At 38.9% G+C, this 14,412-nt stretch overlaps 2 protein-coding genes across 15 annotated transcripts in view; both read left to right on the forward strand.

Moving 5' to 3' along the window:
• Positions 1 to 14,412, forward strand: part of LOC142160072 (uncharacterized) — a 1,559,230-nt gene that overhangs the window by 335,800 nt on the left and 1,209,018 nt on the right. The gene's annotated exons all lie outside the window — the stretch shown is intronic.
• The window catches only part of LOC142160114 (uncharacterized), a 53,625-nt gene that overhangs the window by 31,138 nt on the left and 8,075 nt on the right, over positions 1 to 14,412 (forward strand). The window contains exon 4 of one of the 3 annotated variants that reach the window (XM_075215074.1): positions 632 to 5,656. The exons of the other annotated variants lie outside the window; for them this stretch is intronic. Within the exon in view, the coding sequence (XP_075071175.1) occupies positions 632 to 2,220 (1,589 nt within the window). The 3' untranslated portion in view covers positions 2,221 to 5,656. Of the gene's footprint in view, positions 1 to 631; positions 5,657 to 14,412 lie in introns of those variants that run through there. 3 annotated transcript variants of the gene reach the window in all.

The following is a 14,412-nucleotide window of genomic DNA, read 5'->3' on the forward strand; positions in this document are numbered from 1 at the left end:
TTCTCTGTCTGCCCAGAAACAGTCAACTCTAAGAAGTTATATGGATGATCAGAGTGAATGCAGAGCTGGGATCTGCATATGTAAAGTGAGTTTCCTGAAAGAACCTCCGGGCTCTCTGCTGAGCTAAACTTAATTGCTTAAGTTTAAAGTCTGAGAGGAAACTGTACGTTCATAGCTATTAATTTAATATCACTCTGACAATCACCAATAATAGGAGTGGTATCAAACGGGGAATTGCAGCATGTCCTTGGATATCACCTATGGCTCTGATACCACCACAGTTAGCGGTGATGATTAAACCAGAAGCGAATGTGTTGCTCCCAACAATGGAGAATTGTACCTGGTTGCTTGGAAGAAGTTGGAAGGGGACTTACGTGTCGATGAAGAGTGTGGAAGGCCACGGAATGCTATGTGGGTACCATGACTAGTAATCAGATTTTGGGCTTTTTCGGGTTTAAATGCCAGTTCTAGGAAAACTTTTATTGGGGATCTGTATTTTCATTTAAAATTGGAATCCATAATTTTGATACTTGTGGCTAGACATCAGGATTGATACTGTTTTATAATGTGATTGCTAATGAGCATAACATTCCATTTTATAAATGTATCCATCATACGTTTCTCCCAACAGAACAATCGAAAGATCCATCTGCTCATATTAAGACGGAATCAGCCTCATGTGATGGAGGAAACCTCACAGACAGTCACATTTATACACCCACTGATCATACACAATATACATCTCATATTAAGGAGGAATCAGTCTCATGTGATGGAGGAAACCTCACAGACACTGACATTTATACACCCACAGATCATACACAATATACATCTACTCATGCTAAAGAAGAAACAGAATCATCCTTCAATGGTGAGAGATGTTTTGATAACAGTTTCAGCTATGTTAGACACCAGAGGAAAAAACAGATTAATCACATTGAAGACAAATATTGCTGCTCCATATGTGGGAAATATTTTAAAAGGAAAGAAAACTTTTTACTGCATCAGAAAATCCATACAGGAGAGAAACCATATTCTTGTCCTGAATGTGGGAAATGTTTTACCAGACAATCCTATCTCAAAAAACATTGGAGAATCCATACCGGAGAGAAACCATATTCTTGCTCTGAATGTAAAAAATGTTTTACCCATAAATGTGTTCTGGAAAAGCATCAGATAATCCATACAGGCCAGAAACCATATTCTTGCTCTGAATGTCGCAAATGTTTCACTTTTCAATCAAATCTAAAAAGACATCAGAGAATCCATACAGGAGAGAAACCATATTCTTGTTCTGAATGTGAGAAATGCTTTGCTACTAAAGCAACCTTACTAATGCATCAGAAATGTCACACAGGAGAGAAACCATATTTTTGCTTTGAATGTGGAAAGTGCTTTAAAAGCAATACAGAACTTCTTGCACATCAGACAACTCACCTGGGAAATCTTCCATATTCTTGCTCTGAATGTGGGAAATCTTTTAACTACAAATCACGGCTTGAGGCACATCAGGTAAGCCATATAGGCGAGAAACCATATTTTTGCTCTGAATGTGAGAAATGTTTTACAAGAAAAGCATATCTGAAAGAACATCAAAAAATTCATACAGGTGAAAGACCATATTCTTGTTCTGAATGTAAACAATTGTTTGCACATAAATCTGCTTTGAAAAAGCATCAGGTAATCCATACAGACCAGAAACCATATTCTTGTTTGGAATGCCATAAATGTTTCACTTTTCAATCAACTTTAAACAGACACCAGAGAATCCATACAGGAGAGAAACCGTATTTTTGCTCAGAGTGTGAAAAATACTTTGCTAGTAAAGCATCCTTACTAATGCATCATAAATGTCACACAGGAGAGAAACCATATATTTGCTCTGAATGTGGAAAGTGCTTTAAATGCAAAACAGATCTTCGTTCACATCAGACAACTCACCTGGTAAATCGCAGATATTCTTGCTCAGAATGTGGGAAATCCTTTAACTACAAATCACGGCTTGATACACATCAGAGAATCCATATAGGAGAGAAACCATATTCTTGCTCTGAATGTGAAAAATGTTTTACGAGAAAAGAATATCTGAAAGAACATCAAAGAGTGCACACAGGAGAGAAACCATATTCTTGCTCTGAATGTGGTATATGTTTTGCCAGGAAATTAATTCTGAACAAGCATCAGAGGATTCATAAAGGCATGCAACCAGTCTTACTCTGAATGAAGCAAATATATTGCTAGTAAAGAAACCTTACTCATATATCAGAAATTTAACACAGAGGGATAATCCATATTCTTGATCTTAATGTGGTAATGGTTTTAAAAGTAATTTATAATTTTCACCCAGAAGAGCAGCCATGTTCCTGCTCTAAATGTGATAAATGTTTCACCTTTAAATCTGATCGAAAAAAAATCAGACTCCATGCAAGAGAGAAGCCATATTCCTTCTCTGAATGTGAGAAATGTAATACAGACCTTCTTGAACATCAGACAACTCACCTGAGAGATCACCCATATTCCTGTTCTGAATATGCAAAATATTTTAAGTTTCACAGCACAAGAGCCATCATATTATTTCCCTGAATTTGGTAACTTTTACCATCAAGTCAAATCTGAAAAAGTGTAGGGTTCATGGCTTAATGCGTAAACTGTCTAGTCAAGGGTCCTCTTGGCTCCTGAGAAGTTATGATAAATCCTCCTCTATCAAGCTTCCTTACCACCAAAGTGCGGACATTTGGCTGCCACCCTTCTCCTAGTCCAGAGTGAAGGGCTCTCCTCGTTGAATTGACATGATGTAGTTTGATCTCTGTTCTTACCACAGATTCTGCACAGAGACATCTGCTTCAATTGAACTAGGCCTACTGCCTTTATCACCATGGCACCAGGATGGAGATCATGGAAGGCCGTTGAAATAAACAGAGCTCAGAAGCGGTAATCAGAGGACTCCTTCCCACATCTCTGTCCACCTAACATTTAGTCCTGTGTTCCTATTCTCTGACTTAGCCTTTGCTAGCCCTAGGGATATCAATTAGGCCTCAAAGGTTGCTTTGGGGAAGCTTCGCTTTAAGGCTCAAGAGATAGATAGTTCTCTATGGGAACTTACAGGGATAGTGTAAAAAAAATAGTGGCCCACATCTTATCAAATTTATGTGGTTTATCGTGGAGAAATAATGCTATTTTTCCATGCATGCAATATGCCAGATGTATTTCTCAAATTTAGAGAAGCAAGGAGGATTTGATTGCTTCCAATCTTTGCCAATTATCCCTTAAGCTGCTGCCAGTAATGGGAAAATGAGTTTGTGGCTTTGCACGCTAATTTCTTGTAGTCTATCCTAGAATTATACAGGGATATGTTCACCAGATATGAAACATAGTACACTCTGTAGTCACACTCAGACCAGCTATTGGGTCTATCTGTACATTTTGGATAGTATACTGGGGGGTAAAAAAAACTACCAAAAGTAGATTTTGTATGCAGTTTCCTTGATGCGGGTGGGATTGGCACTTATAGCAAGTGCTTGATAGATTCCAACCAGCCCAATATGTCAGAAGTTTTTTCCCACTCTCATGATGACTGAAAGCCAAGGGATACATTGATAGAGATTGTACAGGGATTAGAACATACCTTTCCTTCTTAAGACAGATACCTTCAAATGGTGTTGTGTCACGGATGAACATCTGGGGAAGACACATAGGGAAATGTCGCAACTGATAAAATTCCAAGAACAGGTGTAAAAAAGGGGAATCTGCTCAATGTTCTTCAGAAATGCCTAAAAACTCTGGAGATCATTAAATCTGCCTACATCCAAAACTTAGAGTGGTGACCTGATATTCCTAGCGAGAAATGTAGGTTGTCTTATACTGGGGTCATAAGTCAGTCCTTGGAGGAGAGCTTAACTCAGGTCTTACAGTAATCCTAGTTATTTAGGGAAAATTTGTGGGAAGTGAGAAGATTCATTTTAGGAGGGCCTATGAATTCTAGGCAAGCCCCACATAGATGCTGGAAAATTTAGGCTGATGAAGCATGTTTCAATATCTAGACAAGCAATTCTGTCCGGATAGGCAAAAGCAGTCGCTATTTGGTTGTATTATCTAAACTTGCATCTAAGTCCATGAACCTTCTACCACCACCGTTTCTTTATTTTGTTAAGAATAGAAAGAGATATTCTTGGGGATTTGTCGGTCCATGTAAATTTGAGAAGTGCTGACTAAAGCGCCCTGAAGACCAAGTTTGGGACTTTAACTGTGAAAAATATATAGTAACCTTGGAACTAATTTAATTTTGAGTGCTTTGATCCTACCCAGCCATGAAATAAGCTTTTTTTTTTCCCAGTAGAGCAAATCTGACTTAAGTTTTGAATATGGAGGAAGTTTTGCTTTTATAAAGATTCATATGACGAGGTAATGAACAACCCCAAATATTTTATCTTTTGTGTCCCCCACCTTCACTTATGAGCCAATTGGATAGCTATCTTTATTTGTGTTTGGACACATAGAAGAAAAAAATATATTTTATAACCTGAAAGTGCACAGTGCTCATTTATTAAGCAGTATACGGCAGGAATAGAGATTTGGGGTTGGGTGAGTGACAAGAGAATGTCATCTGCAAAGAGAGAAATTTGGAACTCCATCACTGAGGTGGACCTAATTAATGCTGCTGCGGGTTTGCTCACAAGGGCGATAGTGGGCAGCCCTGTCTAGTCCCATGGAAACTGGGTCTGACGGTTTGCCATTCATCATCACTTTCTTTGATGAGATTGTATACATAGCCTGGATAGCTAACAGAAACTCACGAAAGCACAACGGATTTAAGCGTCTCGAACATAAATTTCTAGGACATTTTTTTTTTTAAAGTTTAATTTTACAAGATCATTACAACAATAAGCGACGATTGACAAAAAAAGAGGATTTCCTCCATTTCTTTGTATCACTTGTGTGATTTCATCAATAGATTTTTCCGCATTCAGTTATTCAGCCACCAAAGTGGATAGTCTGGGCAGCAGTGTTTATTATCAAGTGCCAACTGATCACAATTAGGTGATGCTTTCTCCAACCTAGAACTGTAACTCTCACCTGATGTGACTCCCTCGGGCTAGCTTTCAACTTGCTGTCCGCTATTTTCATTGGAGGCCCATCTGATCATTGCTAATACCGGGCCACCGTGCAGCCACTAGACGCGCGGACCAATATGACACAAATCTAAGTTTCCATGGATAAACAACCAATTTAATGGGTGATGATGACTTCTGATACCAACATTTACAAAGCTAAACAGTCCTAGAATAATGCTCTTCCAACGACACAACCATCCAACCATTGTATCCATGTATCCCGTCAAGCATCTCTGCCGACTCAAATGCTGCATGATTGTCTTATCTCCTGATTTTTTTATGCTTTTTTTTTTTTAAAAAAAAAGTTTTATTTAAAAAGTTCAAGCACTCACATAATGACAACAGACAAAAGATGCAGTTATCAGTTACAATGTCCAATAATTGTCAAGGCAACAGGAGAATCAAAATGAGACTATTAGAGAAACGAGAATCAATGAGAAGATGTACAATAACATATGTCAAATATAACATTGTTGTTATGAGTGTTACAAAAATGTCATCCATTAATTGTATTATAAATATTAATTAAAGACCATTAATAACAACACAGTCCATTGTATTCTCTAGGCGGCCGATATTAATTTTCACATCCGTTACAATACAGCAGTTGTCAGTACATTTGTGTGTCATCTGGAGACCGGGAAGAAGAAAGGTCATATATAAATCAGAGGATCATGTAAAAATACTTGTTTCATAAAAAAAAATGGTGTAATGGAAGAACCTCCATATTTATTCTATGGAAACCGACATTGTATTAATGTAACTTTCTGAAGATTCGAAAAAATGAAAGAGATTCCTTCAACCAGTCCATTCTCCAAATGAAAACAGTTCAAATGTGGGTGGGAGATCTGGATCCACATGTGGAGAACATATTTTCTAGCTTTCATAATTATTTTTCTTTGCTTCCTTTGGAAGGTCACACATTATGTGGCAAGACGCCCAGGATTGCCCATTCAGGCGTAAAAAGCAAATTGACAAATAAACCATTGAAATTCTCCACACCTGGATCCAGAAGCCCTTTATAATAGGACATGTCTGAACACAATGGAATAAGTCACCTAAAGATTCACCACACTTAGGACAGTTTGATTTATCCCCTATGGAAAACATTAAGAAATATTTCCACGTATATGGATGCAGGGAGTAGCTTAGTAGAAGTACTCAAAGTCCACAGGGACATATAAATTGAAATTGTTCTGTAGTCTAGATGTATTTAAGAGATATTCTAGAAGTTTTGTCCAGTAATTGTCCCACCTATCATAAGTCCTCTGCTTCCTATATAATGAAAGGATTAACCGCCATGCCTTTTAGAAAGTTGGGTTTCCTGCATCAGTAAATTAATGGATTTGTATGGGATTGTTTTGTATTTGTGTCACAAGTGTCAAGTCTTCCTAATGGACATTGAAATGGAATTATCTGGTATGTGTATCTTGGTCATGAAAATGAAGGAAAGTCTTAAGTTTGTAAGGAAATTATTTTCTAATACCAGGTTTGTATAGGTACTTTGATTCTGTAGCCAGTCACTTAAATGTCTTATGTGTGCCGCATGACTGTAGTGAACTATATTTGGAAAGTTAATACCCCCATTGGCTTTAGGTTGTGGTAATTTCACTGGATTGATGCATAGGCACTCTTTCACCCATATAAAAGTATGGAATAGTTAATAGTTTAAGCATTCTTACTAGTCAGGAGGGGCAATGTTTGGAAAGGATAATAATTTGGGGAAGGATAACATCTTGAAGAGGTTCGCTCTGCCTTAATAACATAATGTGTTCCCAACACGCCAAATCTTTTTGTGTATTGTTTATTACTTTAACAATATTGAGTATATAGAGAATGGTCAAATCATTTGGCAGTTGGATGTCCATATAGAGAGTTAATTTAGTAGCCCAGTACAATGGACGTTTGGTACATTTTTTTGATCAGGGAGTCTACTGAAGCCTCCGGGTTGGAAATATATAATAAAATATCTGCAAAAGCAGTAATTTTCATAGACTCCATCCCTGTCCGGATGCTTTTCAACAATGGACATTTTTGTAGAACCCATAACATGGGAAATAGGTTAAATAATAGGGGGGTTATTGGGCACCCTTGTTGGGTTCCCCTTGTTATTTCCAAAGGCTGATTGTAAAAGTATATAATTAGAGCTATGAAATCTTCACTGAAATCTCTTATTTCCAGTATAGTAGTAATAATGGGCCAGGAGACAAAGGCTTTATGAGCTCCACGGCTTAACAGCATGTTAAGAGAATTTGGGTTTTCTGAAGAAGCTTCCACTGATGTTCGAATACCTCTTACCGAATGGTGACTGTTATCAAAACCCAACTGATGTTCAGTCAGCAGCGTAGGCAGGATATTTTGAAGTCTTTTCGCCATAATCTTAGAATCTATGTTCAGTAGGGTAATTGGGCGGTAAAAAGACATTAACAATGGGTCATTACCTGGCCTGGGGATTAGAGTTGTGTATTGAGGAGGTAGTCTATGTATGATACGAAATAGTTACAATAATATTCGAGTGATTTCATATTTTACCAATTTGAAATATTCGCCTGAATAACATTCTGGCCCAGGGAATTCAGTCCAATTTAAATTCATAGATGGTATTGGTAATTTCCTGGGCGGTAATATCCCTATCAAGTATTTCATTTTGCTCTGAGGTTAGTCTAGGTAGGTCTGCTTCTTGGAGTATCTTAGCTAAAAGTGTGGTATTTTGGGAGGTAGCCATGTATAAATCCTTATAGTACAATAATAATAAAATGCCTCAGCGGTCTTCTTTGAATTAATTACAGGGGAGAGGGGAATAATGGTCATTAATTGCTATTATGTGTTTGTTTTTTTTGAAGATCTGGACATGTTGACTAGAAGCTTTCCAGTTTTATTCCCTCATCGATAATACCTACTAATAGAGTAATCCATTTTAATGTGATCTTGTGCGTTAAGGAAGCTCTCCAGCCTTTGTTTTGCCTGTTTATAATTAGATAAAGATGTCTCATTCGGATCAGAGGCATACACGTTGTACTTGTCTTAACAAGGAGTTTAGATAAAGCTTCCCTTTTCCCTACTTGCCACATTAGTAATAGGAAAAAGTGATTTATACATATGGTTTTCAAATTGTTTAATATTAGTATCAAGGAAATCCATCCATTTGTGTTTGAGGTGTTGCTGGAAATGTTCCGAATTGTATAGGTATGATAGGGATTTCCACAAAGCATTTTGGGGACCTACTAGGGGCATTCAAATAGAGAGAGAGACACTGGAGCACGATGAGAAACAATAATGTTGCCCATGTCCACCATAAGTGAGATTAAGGGATCTGCTTACAAAATATAATTTTGGAGAATGAAATATGGACTCCCGAATGAAAAGTGAAAGTGGGGTTCGGCAACTTACATGGATTGGTTGAGCTTGGTGACCTGGTTCCACAGGTCAGAATGTACATTTGGTGGAGCCAGATGTTTGTCAGGTAGAGAGTTATCACCCACTATAAATTCCCCTCCTATTCAATTAGGCATGAGAGATTTGTTGGAAGAAGACCTGTGGATGAATATTGGGGACATATATTATTGTTATTTTTAATCTTTATAGGGCACCACATGAGGTCTGCAGCGGCCATTGGAGGACAAACAACAAGATAGTACATGATATAACAGTACAGTACAATACAGTAAACAAATAACACTACAACTCTCAACACTGTTACTAGGGTGCAAGGGCTGAAACTTGTGCCCAGTAGCGTGGGCGCAACTAACAGGTTTAGAGCCCCTGAAAGAGATGCAAAGACAATGGAGGAATGGAGTCAACGGGCAGAGAGCCCAAGGAGGAGTTACAGAGTTTGGCAAAAGTTGTTCACTAGAGCTTACATTATAAAGAAGTGTGTACTTAAGGTCACATATTTGAATATCTAAATATAACAACCAATAAGATCCAATATCTTGCCTGAGATTGTGTAAGGTACAGGTTTACCCACAAAATAGCCACTCCCATAGATTTAGGACTAGATTAGATTTACTAAAGGGCAGTTTATTTTTCTGGCGGTTTTAAAACCGACAGGATTTACTAATGGTCACACCGCCAGTTCAAGAGGTGAAAACCACAGTTGTACGAACAACCACTTTACAAAGTGCCCTACCCAATCAGAATACAAACAGCCCGATGTACTAAACTGCTGTTTGTCAAACCGCCATAAAACAGCCAAATAACAGAGATTGGTTGCGAGAGGCAAGATTGCTCACACTGCAGCTGTTTGCGCTAATTGGCTATTCAGAATATAAGTGGAAGCACCATTCACATATGAATTATGTGGGCAATCATTATTTATTGGCTAAGGGGCAAAATTAATTTATAATTAACTTATGGGGGTAAATTTTATTTTTCAATTTTAAGCGGACGCTTATTATAATATTGTAATACAATTTTTTTTATACTGGAAAAAATAAAATTTGCCCCCATAAGTTGATTGTAAATTAATGTAGCACCTTAATCAATAAATAATAATTTCCCCCATAATTTATATGTCAATGGTGCTTCCTCTTATGTTCTGAACGGCCAGATAGGTCAAACAGCATGTATGAGCTATCAAGCCCATCAGAAGCAGGTAAAAAAAGCTGTCTGACTGCTCACCAAGCATTTTACATCGCAGCCTCAAACCGCCCTATAGTAAATGCGGTTGGGAGCACTACTCTGCTAGTGAGGTGTGGCGGTTTAACACCGGTACCAACCACGATTGTTAGTAAATTCATCCCTTAGTCTTATATGGGCTGAGATCCATTTACAAATGTATTTCTCAACTCAGTTTCCAATGGGTTTCTGTAGGAAGGTAATGTCCAGTTTATGCCTGTTAAGATGTATAGCTGTTTTGTTCCGCTTCATGGAGGTATTTAAGCCAAAATTTCAAAATTAGTGTTTGTGTAGACAGTATGGCTAGTTCATCCGCTCATTCAGGCTCAGTTTATAGGATTGCTGGTTTCCTATGAAAATCTCTCCAGGCCCACCAAGTGAAAGTAGAGTCCAGTCTACCCTGTGTCTCTTCCAGTTCCTCATAGATGGTAACATTGGACATGACAACAAACAGTTGGCGTATGATGAATGTTCAATTATTTATATTGTTTTTTCTCTATTTTCTTAACTAAGAACTTGGGTAGATCTCAAACTGGTTATAGGACTTACTATTAATACATTGAACAATTAATTAAAGGGGGAAGAAATGAATAAATCCAGTTTTTATCTAGAACTGTCAAACGTAAGTTTATGAATTCAATTAAAAATGTATATCAATCTCCAAATGGTAAAGGTGATTAAAAGAGTGCAACCCTCACTGATAGGAGGAAACATGTTCTCCAACCGGAGTCACCTCAGAAGGCGACTTATGAAGGAAATATTAGCAGGGTCATCAAATGTTAACGTCTGACCATTATCTGTTGAGTTTAGCAGGAAAGAGTAGAGCAAATAGTTTGTTTTCTCTGTTAAATGCTTACAAACCCCTGAGAGCTCTTTCCTTTTTTGAGATACTGACTGAAAAATATTGGAATAGGAGAATATTATTACCTTCTACCAGCAAGTTTTGTTTTCTGTATGCACCTAGCAATGTCTGTTTAGCTCAATAAAGAAATTTAGCAATCACCAGTCTGGGTCTCAGTCTCTTGCCCCTTTTCTGGGCCTACTTGATGTCCCTGTTCAATCAGGAGGGTCTCCAACTGTTGAAGACACAGCACTATGGGGAGCAGTACACTGAAATAATGAATTAGTTGGAGGTCCTTGATATTTTCCAGGGTACCTATGGATCTGAAATTGTTCCTCCAATTTCTGTTCTCCAGGGCATCTAGCGTATCAGTTAATTGCTGTAGGGATTTTCCTTGTTAATCTACAGTAGTTTGTTGGGATAAAATAGTGTTGTAGTTGAATGGCTTATAAATAACTAATTTGTAGCTGGATCACATAGAAATAATTTTATGTAGAAATTTATTTTAATTAGTGGTGCAGACGCCAATTTATATAATTGCAAATGTACTTATATTTTTATATTGGTATGTGTGGAAATGTATTGACTTTTGAGACAGTATGTCATGTTTGGGTTTTGCAACTGTCTAGAGCAGGCCTATCCAACCTGCGTCCCTCCAGGTGTTGTGAAACTACAAGCCCCAGCATGCTTTGCCAGTAGACAACCTGTTGATAGCTGAAAGGGCATGCTGGGACTTGTAGTTTCACAACATCTGGAGGGCCTCAGGTTGGACAAGCCTGGTCTAGAGACAGGTAATCTCATGTTATTAGACCATTTCATCTCTGAGTGACCAAAACATCTGTTGAGACTGAAAGACAGGAGGAGGTAATTATACTTGCTGGTAGACTCCCTATAAAAGTGATCACTGATGAATGCGAGTCTTGCAAGTTAAATTGCACTCAAAGCAATATTAGAGAAATGTTATATCCTGATGGTAAACATTCAATAGAAAACCTCAAACATTGTGGGGCTGCTAGTAGCAATGTACAAAGGTTGTTAAACCCCTTCAGGCTGAGTTATGTGCAGGCTGCATAAAGCACCTGGTTTAGTTAGAGGGGCAGAAAGCTAGATTACCTCCTGCCAGGGTATCTGTGTAAATATGTATACAAGTGCACTGTTATCAATATTATTCCATTTGTACTTCTGGAGATCACTAGTACCTTAAACTAGTGTGTAACTGTCCTTTTTTAGAATTTCCTGACCTAATAAACATCACTGCTTAAGGAACCTGCTTTCATGGCTACTTACCTGCTGTAATTCCTGTGACCTACAGCTTAGACTAAATCCGTTATCCGGCTGTTCTGAGGTTTAGACCCAGCATCCAGTACCAACGCTCTGCCCGCTACCTGCAGCTCTGGCCAGAATGATAGGCCAGGGGGAACCATCCACAGCAACCCTGATCTGAAGGCAAGAGGTCAGGGGTACCAGCCCAGGTGCCCAGCAAGGGGGTACCATAGCAGCGAGAGTTACCCAGAAGGATGTGGTTCTAGGTGTCGCTAAGAAGCCTAGTGGTGGCAGCAGCAAAAGTCCCTACTACTGCCATTAGAGGACACATTTTAGAGAGAAAAGGGACAGCGGCAAGGCAAGCTGGTCCATCCTAGCACAAGTGTCTTCTGCATCATTAGTGCGTTGATCTAGGGGTGTTATATGCGTAGTGGTAGCCAAGTTACTGGGAAGGCTATTTGCCAAAGAACTTTATAAAGCCTCCAAAAGTTTTATCAATTTATGATATACAAAGTGTTGAGAACTCAATAGCTCTGACTGATTACAGCTAGGGCCAGGTATAATAGTTCTGTTGCCCCTCTCTTCTTTAGTGAGTTGTGACGTAGTACAACGATAGCTGCACAATGATTGTAGATTACAACTCTCAATCTGTGTGCCAAAAACTGTTTTAAAAGAGCTGTGTTGTCCATGTTAAAATATATTATATTCCAACTTGTATTTCATCTGTACTTATTGCCACATATTGCCTGCGACAAATAGATAAGAGCTTACACTCTTATTTGTTCTCGGCTGTCCTGTGTTGATCCCAGTGTTTCTGTATCAACGCTCTGCCCGTTACCCTGCAGTCCTGATACATAGTAATCTGTCAGGAGGACCCAGCCAGCCCTGTAACAGCTATACCAGTTACCCAGAAGTAAGCGGTTCTTGGTGCTGGTGAAGAAGACTGATAATGGCAGCCCGATCCTCCTACCATTAGTGCACAGTTGGCATTCGCTAGTGTCTGTTGGCCGGTGAAACCAGCCAGTTACTGACATTAAGTCCGTATCATATGGAAAAGGGAGAAGGGAATGTCTATCACACCAGTGGATAAGAGCGCAAAACCCACTAATTCACTATTGCACAAATTGAAAACTATCTATAGTGTTATATGGGGTGCGACCTTGAAGTGGAATAGGACATAACATAGGACAGAGAAGAAGTTGGTTAATAAGATGCACATGAACTCCCTAATTAAACGATGTTGAGATGTCGTGGAACACAAATAATAAAACTTAACTTTTATTGATGTTCTTTAAAATAACCAGCGAAATATCTGAAATAATTAAACATATAGAGACAAACAATGTGTGAATTTAAAATCAGCTGGATGCACTAATTGCCATTTTCTCAGTTGGTCTGAGGGATATCATATATAAGCACCTACGAGCAGCTAAGTTTATTATTGCAATATATTTAGTTTAACGGCAACTTTATTACTATATTATGTTTTGCTGTTGTACTTACCTTATTAATATAGATCTCAGTTATGGATTTAATTCTCAATAATAACGATAATTCCCTGGTAAATAAATGCACATTAAAGTACTGGAGGACTTGTTAACATGTGCTTCAATTTTTGTAACCTCAGCCTGCTGTGGTTCCTGCCGCACTATCTGGATCTCGGTGTAGGAGCTGTCTGAGTGGTGCAGTTGTCTCACTGTAGTTGGGAAGAAGTTTCAACAGGTAGTTTGTCACTCCCAAGAATCACTGAAGACTGAGTTTGTCCTCAGAACGGCATTTTGCTGAATGGCCGCCGTTTTTTTCAAGGTCTGACTTAACCTCCTTGTCGGTGCATTTGTCGGGTTGAGTTTTAAGTTTACTGTACGGATCCTTTCCAACACCTGACGGAGGCCCTCATCATGTTCTTGCATGTTGCGACCCCATATCAGGATGTCATCGACAATGATTTCACATGGGTATCCTGCAAACAGCTGTTCCATGCATTGTTGGAACTCTTCACTGCCGGTAGTCAGGCCATAAGGAATACGCATAAAATCATATTCGTCCAGCAGATGTCATGAATGTGGTAAGCCTGGGCAATTCTTTGTCCAGTGGTATCTGACAAAATCCACATTTAACATCCAGTTAAAGATTATCACCTCAAGCATTTCAGCAATAACTTGTTTGGGCGTTCTCAATGGATGTCAAGGCCCCAGCGGTGCTTTGTTTAGGTGCACAGGGTCTATGCATAATTTGACTGATCTGTCTTATTTTCACTGCAGCTACCATGGCTGAGACCCACCCACGAGAGATCCTCTATTGGGGTAATTATACCGAGCCTACATTTGGTCTAGTTCAGCCACCACTTTGTCCTTCATGGTAACGGGGATGCATCGGGGTGCACAGACTGTGGGGATAATTGACTCAACCAATCGTATGTGGTAAATGACAGGGAGTTTACCAACGATAACACAGTTGAACACATCTTTGAATTCCTTGAGTTCTGGAGTGGCTGTACCATATGGACTTCGGCTCCCAGATGTATCAAGCCCAGTTTAACGCTGTGAGGCAGTCCTAGTAGTGGTCTGACGTCATGATCAA

The sequence above is a fragment of the Mixophyes fleayi genome, chromosome 6 (assembly GCF_038048845.1).
Source record: "Mixophyes fleayi isolate aMixFle1 chromosome 6, aMixFle1.hap1, whole genome shotgun sequence".
NCBI lineage: Eukaryota > Metazoa > Chordata > Amphibia > Anura > Limnodynastidae > Mixophyes > Mixophyes fleayi.